Source organism: Electrophorus electricus, chromosome 2 (assembly GCF_013358815.1).
Source record: "Electrophorus electricus isolate fEleEle1 chromosome 2, fEleEle1.pri, whole genome shotgun sequence".
Classification (NCBI taxonomy): Eukaryota; Metazoa; Chordata; class Actinopteri; order Gymnotiformes; family Gymnotidae; genus Electrophorus; species Electrophorus electricus.
In genome coordinates this window covers 28193374-28206278 of record NC_049536.1, presented here as the reverse complement: position 1 = coordinate 28206278, position 12905 = coordinate 28193374, and the positions used below count along the sequence as shown (strand labels likewise).

Here is a 12905-nt window from a genome sequence, read left to right as displayed (position 1 = left end):
TTCTCATTCCCTCCACCCCAACACAGGAGACTCTAGAAGCTGCGGTTTGTTGATTCATGAGAACACGTATGACGTCGCACAAAACAGCTTGTGTGTCGCGCTGACAATGAGAAAGAGGAATGTGGTTTCATTTCAAACACAGTGGGACCTGCTGGGTTTCCATCTGACGTATGTCTTAAGGAGAACCCATTCTACTCATCAGAGCTGCCGTATATTTCCATCACATAAAGGTCATACATTTGATATCTGTATGGATGGCATTTAACTTCCTGTTTTTCTTCTCTTCCATGTCTCTATCAGCACCCCTCCCCCCAACACGCACTTCTTAGATATAACCGTTCTGAGAAGCAGTCACTTAAAACACGTTGGTCTATTTCACCTCTTCTTCAAAAGCATGGGGGCTGAGAATAGTGTCTTTGCCAAACACCACCACCATCCTCCGTAGGTTCGCTTTTTTACTCTAGTTCTTAGATGAATGCATTCGATCTGTGGAGTGTCTGTGCTCGGTATAGATGTGCATTCACCTGCTCGAACACACCTAGGTCGCCCTGCTTAAAGGCGCGATGATCGTCCCACGAGCCGTCCTCTGTCATCTCAGATTCCTTCAAGACCTAAGGTTGTTTAGTCAATGACACTGCTTCAAATTTAACATTTTAATCCTGTCAAAAGATTACTGTGAGCTATTCCAGAATGATTCATCTTAATCTGTTGGAGGGCAAAAAAGGTTTGACACAAGGATCCAGATTATTTTTTTATTTTTTATTTTTTTTTATCTCACGTGACTTTAACCAGCTCATCTGTGTCTCGGAGAAGGATACCACTGGTGTGTCCAGAGCTCAGGTTCAAAGTGACTGCCTTACTGAACTGCACAGCATTTAAACTATGGTGGGAGGCCCTGGTATACTTTACGCTGTGTGCTCTGCTGTAGCCTATACGTGGGCTGTATTTGGGTTGGTTTTGGACTCTCACCCACCCTGTACTGAAGAATAAATACAGAAACACAAAGCGTCTTTTCCGCTGCGGGGTAGAGCGGTTCTGAGTACGAACAGAACAGTTTCCGTTATGTTTCCACGTGAACGTGGTTTGGCACCGAGCACGCTTTTCTCAGCATAGTTAGCTGTCACATGACGGTTGCGGTGGGTTGGCTTAGTGACGCAGGGATTCATTGATTGGTTCTACTCAAAAACGGCAGTAAGCCATTCTGGTTGCGTACTCTCTCTTCGCCAAACATCCTGTGTTGTTTTTCACACATAAAAATGAATAAATAATCATTTATTATTAATACAGTTCAAACGGCCCATCGGACACATGCAGCGACTGCAGTTGTATAGTGACATTATTATTATCATGAGAGTCCGCTTCTGTTGCCAATTCAAATGCAGACTTTTCCTGACTTCCAGCACATTTGTGGAAAAAGGAAACATAGCCAGTCACGTGGGTCTGGAATGGCAGAAGTAGTAACAGTTTGGCTCTACAGTGGAAAAGAGGATTTTCACACGAGGAATAGTCTGGTACCATATCAAAGCGCGAGCGCTTGTGAGTTCACCGTGGCTGCATCAGAACGCGTGACCTGTCTGACCCACGGCTTGTCGCAGATGTGTTTACACCCAATAACAGAGCGGCCGAGGTACCACTGAGGAGTGTACGGTACTGGCATGTTGGTCCTGACCATAAGGATCCCCTCTGCAGAGTAGAAGAATACCTAATAGTGTATAATCACTATTCTTTGATGTTTTATTAATGTGGTTTGACAAGTGTACATGATTACATAAACTGTACACAGATAAAAGCTTTTCTTTTGTCTCGCTCTGTATCTTTTCTCCCTCACTTACACCACCCACATGCATATTTTACATACCTTCTGTGGGAAGGCTTGTGTTTTATGTCAGACCAAAATTGAGATCCAGTTCTAAAGGCCTTAGTTTATATCAGTTGATTTATTTCACTTCATTTATTCATGTGCCACACATTTTAAATGCCTGTGTCTGTGGGATTTCAGTGTGGAAATCCCAGTTTTTCCTGTTTTTAACCCATCTGAGTGGGTTGTTGAGGTTAATTCCCACAATTTGCATGCACCTTTTTATGCACTTTCCAAACTATTACAATTATTTCTATTGTGGGAAGAGTGAATTGATTTAGGCAGGTGGGTAAGACGGGTGTCGCATGTTACTTAATGCAGGACCTGGGACTCTGAATCTATTATCTGGAACTAGAGCATTGTGGGGTTTTTTACAACAGGAAATGTAATTCAGTCCTGTTATTACATATGCCATCCATTACTCCAGGTTCAAGGATGAATACCTTTAACCCCATATTCCAGTAAGCTGACTGTCACTTTAATTATCTCACTCCATTTCCAGACTGTATTTGTGTTTAATCAAGGTTCACTGTGTTAGACAATTTTGTTATGTTACCCCTCCTTCACTTACAGTGTAGTGGACAGACCATCCGTCTGCTTTTATGACAACGGCGTCTGTGTGTGATGTGTACTAGTGTGTGTGTTATCACAGAGCTCTGTTCTGTGTGTGATGTGTACTAGTGTGTGTTATCACAGAGCTCTGTTCTATGTGTGATGTGTACCAGCGTGTGTTATCACAGAGCTCTGTTCTGTGTGTGATGTGTACCAGTGTGTGTGTTATCACAGAGCTCTGTTCTATGTGTGATGTGTACCAGCGTGTGTTATCACAGAGCTCTGTTCTATGTGTGATGTGTACCAGTGTGTGTGTTATCAGAGCTCTGTTCTGTGTGTGATGTGTACCAGCGTGTGTTATCACAGAGCTCTGTTCTATGTGTGATGTGTACCAGTGTGTGTGTTATCACAGAGCTCTGTTCTGTGTGTGATGTGTACCAGTGTGTGTTATCACAGAGCTCTGTTCTGTGTGTGATGTGTACCAGTGTGTGTTATCACAGAGCTCTGTTCTATGTGTGATGTGTACCAGCGTGTGTTATCACAGAGCTCTGTTCTATGTGTGATGTGTATCGGTGTGTGTGGTATTACAGAGCTCTGTTCTATGTGTGATGTGTACCAGTGTGTGTGTTATCACAGAGCTCTGTTCTATGTGTGATGTGTACCAGTGTGTGTGTTATCACAGAGCTCTGTTCTGTGTGTGATGTGTACCAGTGTGTGTGTTATCACAGAGCTCTGTTCTGTGTGTGATGTGTACCAGTGTGTGTGTTATCACAGAGCTCTGTTCTATGTGTGATGTGTACCAGTGTGTGTGTTATCACAGAGCTCTGTTCTATGTGTGATGTGTACCAGTGTGTGTTATCACAGAGCTCTGTTCTATGTGTGATGTGTACCAGTGTGTGTGTTATCACAGAGCTCTGTTCTATGTGTGATGTGTACCAGTGTGTGTGTTATCACAGAGCTCTGTTCTGTGTGTGATGTGTACCAGTGTGTGTGTTATCACAGAGCTCTGTTCTATGTGTGATGTGTACCAGTGTGTGTGTTATCACAGAGCTCTGTTCTGTGTGTGATGTGTACCAGTGTGTGTGTTATCACAGAGCTCTGTTCTGTGTGTGATGTGTACCAGTGTGTGTGTTATCACAGAGCTCTGTTCTGTGTGTGATGTGTACCAGTGTGTGTGTTATCACAGAGCTCTGTTCTATGTGTGATGTGTACCAGTGTGTGTTATCACAGAGCTCTGTTCTATGTGTGATGTGTACCAGTGTGTGTGTTATCACAGAGCTCTGTTCTATGTGTGATGTGTACCAGTGTGTGTGTTATCACAGAGCTCTGTTCTGTGTGTGATGTGTACCAGTGTGTGTGTTATCACAGAGCTCTGTTCTATGTGTGATGTGTACCAGAGTGTAGTTTATCACAGAGCTCTGTTCTATGTGTGATGTGTACCAGTGTGTGTGTTATCACAGAGCTCTGTTCTGTGTGTGATGTGTACCAGTGTGTGAGTTATCACAGAGCTATATTCTATGTGTGATGTGTACCAGTGTGTGTGTTATCACAGAGCTCTGTTCTATGTGTGATGTGTACCAGTGTGTGTGTTATCACAGAGCTCTGTTCTGTGTGTGATGTGTACCAGTGTGTGTGTTATCACAGAGCTCTGTTCTATGTGTGATGTGTACCAGTGTGTGTGTTATCACAGAGCTCTGTTCTATGTGTGATGTGTACCAGTGTGTGTGTTATCACAGAGCTCTGTTCTGTGTGTGATGTGTACTAGTGTGTAGTTTATCACAGAGCTCTGTTCTATGTGTGATGTGTACCAGTGTGTAGTTTATCACAGAGCTCTGTTCTATGTGTGATGTGTACCAGCGTGTGTTATCACAGAGCTCTGTTCTATGTGTGATGTGTATCGGTGTTTGTGGTATTACAGAGCTCTGTTCTATGTGTGATGTGTACCAGAGTGTAGTTTATCACAGAGCTCTGTTCTATGTGTGATGTGTACCAGTGTGTAGTTTATCACAGAGCTCTGTTCTATGTGTGACGTGTATCGGTGTGTGTGGTATTACAGAGCTCTGTTCTGAGTGTGATGTGTACCAGTGTGTGTGTTATCACAGAGCTCTGTTCTGTGTGTGATGTGTATCGGTGTGTGTGGTATTACAGAGCTCTGTTCTGTGTGTGATGTGTACCAGTGTGTGTCTACCACAGTGATGTATGACAACTATGAACTCACTGGTTAACCCCCCCCCCCCCCACCCACAGTGTTCTGACCTCTCTGAGTGGGGGGCCCTTACTAGCTGGGGGGGCTTGACCTGTCCTACTGTGATCACCTACTGTGAAGTGGCCCTTCCTCTCTCATACCTGAGATACAGGTGAGATACAGGCAAGATAGCTGAGATATAACATGTGAGATACAGGTTAGATATCTGAGATACATGTGCGATACCTGAGATACAGGTGAGATACCTGAGATACAGGTGGATCGGGGATTCATTTTAAGATCCCTCAGGAAAAACATTCCCTCAGTTCATTTGACAGAGCCTAATGCCTATATGCTCTCCTGACCTGCAGGTATTGTGGGATTTTATAGCCAGGGAGACAGAGGTACACACACACACACACACACACACACACGCAGAGTTTAACTGCAAGTCTTTTTTACTCTTAATATGTTAGCAGTGTTTTTTCCTTGTCTTCTTTTTTGAGGTAATTGATGTGTCATACTGGGTCACATAAAACGCGGGTTGTCTGTAATATGAGAGGTGTTTTTTTAGTCACGTCTTTCTTTAGGTTCATCTTTTTAAATCTTGTGTAATCCCACAGAAGTGAATGGAAGGATTAATGTCTCTCTTTCATGCATGAAATGAGAGTAGTCTGTCCTCCTCCCCCTCGTCCGCCTGTATTTCTGTCAGATGTGAACTCCTGCCTTCCCATTTGCTGATGTTGACTATTACATTTTTTGCTTCTTTCTCTCCGATTTCCCCAGATCCTTTTTTCTCCTTCTCAATTTCTTTCTCTTTTCTTTATTTCTATCCCTTAATCTTTCTCTTTTCTTATCCCTCGTTCTCCCTCTCTCTGTCTGTCCCTCCTCCTCTCTGTCCCTGTTATTTCTCACTTGTGTTTTTGAGAACTGAAGGGTTCCTGGATGTCTCTTGCTTGAGGAAATGACATTAACCAAACTGACCAATCAGAAAACGAGAAGAAAAAGCAACATCAGCAATTGCAGCATAACTCTATGCTCACACTGTGCTCACTCCTTGCTCACACTATGCTCACACTGTTCTTACTCCATGGTCACACTATACTCACACTATGCTCACCCCATGCTCAAACTATGCTTACACTGTGCTCACTTTATGCTCACACTGTGACAACTCTGAGCTCACACCATGCTCACATTGTGCTCACACTATGCTCATTCTCTGCTCATTGTGAGTAAAATGGTATGGTTCACCCTGCTGTGTTGGGCAGAATGGGGTGGTTTACCAGGCTGTCGGGGTAGAATGGAGTGGTTCACCAGGCTGTGTGGATTAGAATGGTGTGGTTCACCAGGCTGTTGTGCAGAATCGTGCTGATGGTGAATCGTGTGGTTCTGATCATGTGGCTCTCATGATGGTTCTGATGGTGTAGTTCTGATGGTGGACATGTGTAATGGTTTGTGTAATGGGTTATGATACAGCGCAAGTCTTTTACCTTTTGTCTTGCAGTGCATTCTAAAAAAAGGGTACTGGTTAAGAAAGTAATAATTCAATAAATAGGAGAAATATTGAACATCTTTCCAGTCTTTCCTTGTAAGGTTACAATTTAACTTCTCCTGATGTGCATTTATCTTTACATGGAATTTGTTTAGACATGACTCAGTCTTTGTGAGTCAGTGAGTCAGTCTTTGACTCAGGTGTTTCTGAAAAGGTCCACAGTAACTTCAGAAGTTTTAAACTGAAGCAAGTGTGTTCAACAGTCAGCTCTGTGGTGAGCCACCATGTTATGACAGGTAAATGTTCACATGTGAATTACAGGTACAGTGCCTTCAGAGAGCATCTTTAAAACTCCACCCTATTTCCCTTTACAGGTGAGCCTGTGGTGGAGGGGTTTTGTAAAGATGACCCACCCCCTGTGCAGGTAGCCTGTGAAATCGCATGCCCTGGGGGCTGTGTGGTCAGCTCCTGGTCTGATTGGTCCTCCTGTTCTCATTCCTGCACCAATAAGAATGCAGAAGGCAGACAGAGCCGCATGCGCTCGGTTTTGGCCTGGCCGGGTGAAGGTAACACCTGCCTCCATCTCCAAACTTTCTGATGTATGAAGATGTATCATTACCATGTTTCTTTAAGATTTTTCCACTTGGCTTTGAGTAACTGATGCACATATCAGACCCAAGGTTTTTCTTTTGTTGTTGTTGTTGTTGTTGTTTTGGGGTTTTGTTGTTTGTTTGTTTTTACATTATGAATCATGCATGTTTCAGTTTGAAATAGTAGGAGGAGTGTAATTAAGACCAAAGTGTGCCGTGGTCTCAGGACTCGTACTTCTTCTGGTGCCAAACACTGCCTCATACACAAACAATACAACCACACACACACACACATGCACACACACCTACATTCTTTGCTCCCATGAATCTTCCCTTCTGAAATATGTAAATTTGTCCCAACCCTGTACGCTCCACACAGTCCACTGAGTCTTATTAGACAGACAGTCTCTTATTAATATTCACACAATCTGTGCTACATTCATTATTGCACATTCTGGGCCACTTAACAGAGTGCTGATTCGCTGAGCTGGCCACACAGCACCTGAATGTCAATACAATGTCAGTGACTTCAAGGGCAGATGGTGTCTGAATCGCTTTTAATTATAAAAAGTGCAGAAATAAATCAAGTTGGTAATCCCAAATTGCAGGTCTCATGCTTTTTCATCATTCATTATATAATTCATGAGTTTACCTTTGAACACATAGCCCAGGAGGTGTGTGTTTACCTGCACACTTAGCAGAGCTGCGTAGTCTCTTTATTCTCAGGATGCTGTCTTTCCAAAGAGTAAGCTGAGAGAAAGCATCTTTTCTCTGTCCTGGTTGTCATTTGGAAAGACAGCAGCATAAAGATGTGGCCATATTTCTGCGTTATTTAGACAGTAGCCATTTACATTACACTAAATCTACATTTTAAGTAGTGGGTAATGAAAGAATGCAGTCCTTGGCTTCAGGCTATAACTCAGTTAATTACAACTGGCCCCCCCCCCCCCTCCCCTCTCTCTCAGGAGGTAAGACATGCCCCCCTGCCTCTGCTCTGGAGCACTGGAGACCTTGTAACGATCATCCATGTGTTGTGCTCTACTGGGAAACGTCGGCGTGGGGGCCGTGCGTGGAAGGCTCGTCTGTAGCTGTGAACAGAAGCTCCCACTGGAATGAAACATCTCCGTGTGCAGAGGGGGTGCAAACACGCACCGTGACCTGTGTGAAGATCAACACGGGACCAGTCGTTCCAAAAAGGTATGTGAGCACCACCTCGCCATTCAGGTAATAGCTCATATGTGAGTAAGGATTCTGTTTTAACCTCTTTTTCAACAGTATGCAGATGTCGTTGTATCTCCACATAGTGTTAAAGTTGTATTCTGTGTTGGGGGCTTCCTCACGTCTCACTTAGATGACAAAGATTTTCTTTGATAAGCACAGAAAGCTGAAGTACTACAGAAATCCACACGGTCTGTGATTACGGCTCAGTACTACAGACACACACGGTCTGTGATTACGGCTCAGTACTACAGACACACACACGGCCGGTGATTACGGCTCAGTACTACACATATACATATGGTCTGTGATTACGGCTCAGTACTACAGACACACACACGGCCGGTGATTACGGCCCAGTACTACACATATACATATGGTCAGTGATTACTGCTCAGTACTACAGACACACACGGTCTGTGATTACGGCTCAATACTACAGACACTCACAAGGTCGTAATTACGGCTCAGTACTACAGACACACAGTCTGTGATTACAGCTCAGTACACACACACAGCTCGGAATTATGGCACACACATACACGCACACACACATACACACATACACACACACAGACACAGGCTTACGCACCATATGTATTCGGAGGTGCTGGTAATGATAATTATAACAAAATACACACACACACGAACACGCATGATCTCTCTCTAACACACACACACACACACACGCATATACAAACACACACACACAGCATGCATACAAACACATACACACGCAGATACACAGACACATGTACACACACACGGCACGCATATACACATACACCCATGCCCTAGCGCTATGGCTGGTTTCCCAGACTCAGACTGAGTCTAACCAGGATTTTCAGTGGTAAATCACCCTTGGCACTAGACAAAAGTGTGTTTAAACCTTGTACATAGAACAGACTGTCTGTGTTTAATTTAATGAGTAACACTTCAGTGATGTATGTTTGTGTGTTTGTGTGTGTGTGAAACTGTCTGTGCGTGTGCATATGTCTGTGTGTGTGTGTGTGTGTGTGTACATGCATGCATGCGTGCGTGCATGTGTGTGTCTGTTTGTTTTGTAGATTTCCAGCTCCTGTCTATACTGGGATTATCTACACTGCTCTCAATGAGTTAGGTCTGAGTTAATCCACACGGTTAGGAATGGATAATCTATACTCCTCCTACTGTTAGGATGGGATAATCTAGTGGCTCACTCTTAGGAAGGATTAATCTAAACTGGGCTTACTATTAGGGAGGGATAATACCAACTGGACCACTGTTAGGAAGATATAATCTCCACTGAGCTCCCCACTGCTGATACTGGCCCTGGCGTGGGTGCAGAAATGCCATTGTTGAATCTTAAACACCCTGAAATCTGTTAGAAGACACCCTCTCTTGCTCCCATGGCTAAACATTGGGTGTGTGGTGTTTCCCACAGAGAACAGGCTCGGCTACATTCTAATGTGGGTGTGATTTCTGTATCTGAGGCTCGCTGTAGTTTATGGAGTCGTCTGGTGTTATGGCTTCCCCTGATGACTCTGTTGGCGTTTACCACTGTAGATGTGCACATTAAAGGCAGTGGAGCATGTCCCAGCCACCGTCTGCACACACTTAGTCAATAACATATTTACTGCAAATAATTATCCTGTTAATGGATCTCAAGCTTCCTCCATCATCGGCCGGAGAAGCCCAGTCAAAACCATTCACAACTGGGCCAGGGCCTCTCAGTGTGGAGTGTGGGGATGATAAACTCAGCGTGGAGAGGGTAAACAGTGTGACGATGGTACACTCAGCGTGGAGATGGTAAACTTATTCTGGAGATGGTAAACTTATTGTGGAGATGGTAAACTTATTGTGGAGATAGTACACTCACCGTGGAGATGGTAAACTGTGTGGAGATGGTACACTTAGTGTGGAGATGGTAAACTTATTGTGGAGATAGTACACTCACCGTGGAGATGGTAAACTGTGTGGAGATGGTAAACTCAGTGTGGAGATGGTAAACTTATTGTGGAGATAGTACACTCACTGTGGAGATGGTACACTCACTGTGGAGTTGGTAAACTCAGTGTGGAGATGGTGCACTCAACTGTGGAGATGGTACACTCACTGTGGAGACGGTACACTTGGAGATGATGCTCTGTGTTTTAATGAAGTTTTGTAGTTTGCTCTGCATTGAAAGTCTTTGTTGGTGCAGTGATTCTAAAAATGGCAGCATCCATTTTCTGCCAGCATCCATTTTCTGAATGACTCTTTAGCACAATTTATTTCTGTCCCATTTTACTTGTATAGCGGCTCCTACAACAGACACGATGATGAAGCAGGTGCTATAGAGAATTCCAGTTCCAGCCCCGACATAACTGGTTGAAGGTCACAGTGGCAACAAAAAACCCAGTGAGATGCAATTTCTCCGACGTACATCTCCACAGGACTGATGTGAAATATCAGATGGTGCCATTATCGTTTGAGAAATCTTCTGGCTTCTTTTTTGTTTCACAAACATATTCCACAGAACGATACGTTGGCCTTATTACTGCGCTGGTTTCTGAAACAGCACACACGCTGTAAGTCAAATCCGTAATATATGAAACAAGTGAAGTGGAACCTCACTACATAAATGTTTGTAAGATATCACTCTTATAAGTGGGATTAAATGAGCATGGCTCTTGTTAGCCGGACTGCGCTTAGCATTCATCTCCAATGACCCACATGTCAACAGTCCTGAAAAATCATTTTGCCTCATTAATGTTTGGCCTTTGCTTTTAGGACCTCTACAGTTTTTACAGTAATTGATGTTAATGGGGACCAACACTGGCAGTGAGTCTCGCCTGGCAGGCTGTCTCGCCTGGTAGGCTATCTCGCCTGGTAGGCTGTCTTGCCTGGCAGGCTCTTTCTTGTGTTACTTTATATGTATGCCATTATCCAGTACTGTAAACACTTAAGTGGGTTTGAAGAGTCGAGAGCCAGTCAGAAGTGTCTGACCTTTTAAAGAAGAAAAAGGCACTGTGTGTGTGTGTGTGTGTGTGTGTGTGTGTGTGTTCCTCTCATAGAACTACTGCCGCTGGCCACAGCATCCCAGCATCCTACCACACCATCCACGGTGTGGTTGTTTCCGTAGCTACTATGCTATGGCCTGTTGCCATAGCGGCAGATAGAGCAGGGCCTGGGTCTGCTGGGACCATTCTCAGCCTGCGGAATGTGGACTCCATGCTGAGCAAAGTGTGTGTGTGTGTGTGTGTGGGTGTGCTACCTACCCACTCTCCTGAGACAACTCAAGCCCACGGTGAGATGGGTGTTTTAAAAGAAACACAAAAGCAGTCCCACGGTAGCCGCGGGTGTTTGGGTCGCCAGCTAGTGGGTGAGGATCCTGTAAGTGCTGCTTGGAGTTGCCTGCTGTGTCCTGGAGTGACCTTTCCCATCAGAGTAACCTGGCATTGAAAAAGAGCTTCCATTCTAGCTGGACCCCCCTGTGTTAAAGACCTCTCATCCTACTGGAATTACCACCATGCTTTGGGTCAGATGAAATTCCTTATTAAATTATGTAGAAAGTATATTTTGTCCTGCCTCAGGGAATCTGCCTCATAAATAATGCAGCCATTTATCCATTTCTAGCATAATATATTATAGACGCAGTTGTCAAGTGTGTTTATGAGCAGGTGTGATTCAGTAACCCAGCTTTTTAAGTCTTAAAACACTTCTGAGCTTTGTGCCGCGACGACTGCTGGTCATCGAACTAAACGTTCCAGCCTGAGCTGGAGAGACAAAGGTTGGTTCCTGGTCGCCTAGCCATACCACGGCGCTGCTGGAGCTCGCCGGGCCAACAGTCAGCACCCGCTACTGTGCAGGAGGGAGCTCTGCACAGGAACTCAGCAGGGCAGGAGTCGTTAACGTTTTAAATCTTGCTGTAAATGTTTTTTAAAAGAAGTGGGGACACATTTGGTGCTACAGCAGAGGAGCTCGCAGCAGACAGTAACACACATTCAGTGTGTGTGTGTGTTTCAAAGTTTTATTTGTCATGTACATAGTCATACATGGTATTACACGCAGTGAAATGCTTTTGTGACTGATCTGTCTGAACCGAGGAGATACTGGGATACAATATATGTATAATATGTATATATACACAACATACATTGTATATGTATATATGTGTATATTCAAAATGTACAATTACCAGTTGCAATATACAATATACAATTTACAGTTTACAGTTTTGCGGTCTTTTATTGATGTTATTGACATAATACGCAGTGCACAGAGTGGTCCCCACAGTTCATCAGTTGCCCTGATTCAGGGCCTGAATGGTCTGCGGGAAGAAGCTCCTCCTCAGTCTCTCTGTATTGGTCTTCAGGGAGCGAAAACGCTTCCCTGACCTCAACAGAGAGAAGAGCCTATTGTTGGGATGGGTGGGGTCCTTCACAATCCCCCTGGCTTTGGTCTGGCACCATTTGTGATAGATGGTCTGCAGGTCAGGAAGTTCCGTATGAGTGATGCGCTCTGCTTAACGCACCACCCTCTGGAGTGCTTGTCTGTCCTGCTTAGTGCTGTTCCCAAACCATGCTGTGATGTTCCCCATGAGGATGCTCTCAATAGTGCAGGTGTAGAAGTTCCGCAGCACCTTGGAGGGCAGTCTGAAGTCTCTTAGGCATCTGAGGTCGTAAAGACACTGACGAGCCTTTTTTGCCAGGGAGTTGGTGTGGCAAGACCAGGACAGGTCCTGCGAAATGTGAATTCCAAGGAACCTGAATCTGTCTATTCTCTCCTCCGTGGTTCCATTGATCCTCACAGGTTGGTAGTGCCACTCCTGCTTCTTGCTGCAGTCCACAATCAGCTCCTTTGTCTGGCTGACATTCAGGAGGAGATTATTTTCCTGGCACCAGTTCTCCAGGAGTTTAATCTCCTCCAGGTAGGCTCTCTCGTCGTTGTCCGAGATCAGGCCCATGACGATGGTATCGGCAGTGAACTTGACAATGGTGGTAGAACTGGAAGTGGCCACGCAGTCGTAGGTGTACAGCGAGCAGA

The 12905-nt window shown here is 44.5% G+C and overlaps 1 protein-coding gene across 5 annotated transcripts in view; it reads left to right on the top strand.

Annotated features, from left to right (window-relative positions):
• The window catches only part of thsd7ba (thrombospondin, type I, domain containing 7Ba), a 144300-nt gene that overhangs the window by 79160 nt on the left and 52235 nt on the right, over positions 1 to 12905 (top strand). For all 5 annotated transcript variants that reach the window (XM_035523605.1, XM_035523603.1, XM_035523604.1 and 2 more), the window contains 2 exons: positions 6465 to 6656; positions 7646 to 7877. In XM_035523605.1, the coding sequence (XP_035379498.1) occupies positions 6465 to 6656; positions 7646 to 7877 (424 nt within the window). The remainder of the gene's footprint in view (positions 1 to 6464; positions 6657 to 7645; positions 7878 to 12905) is intronic.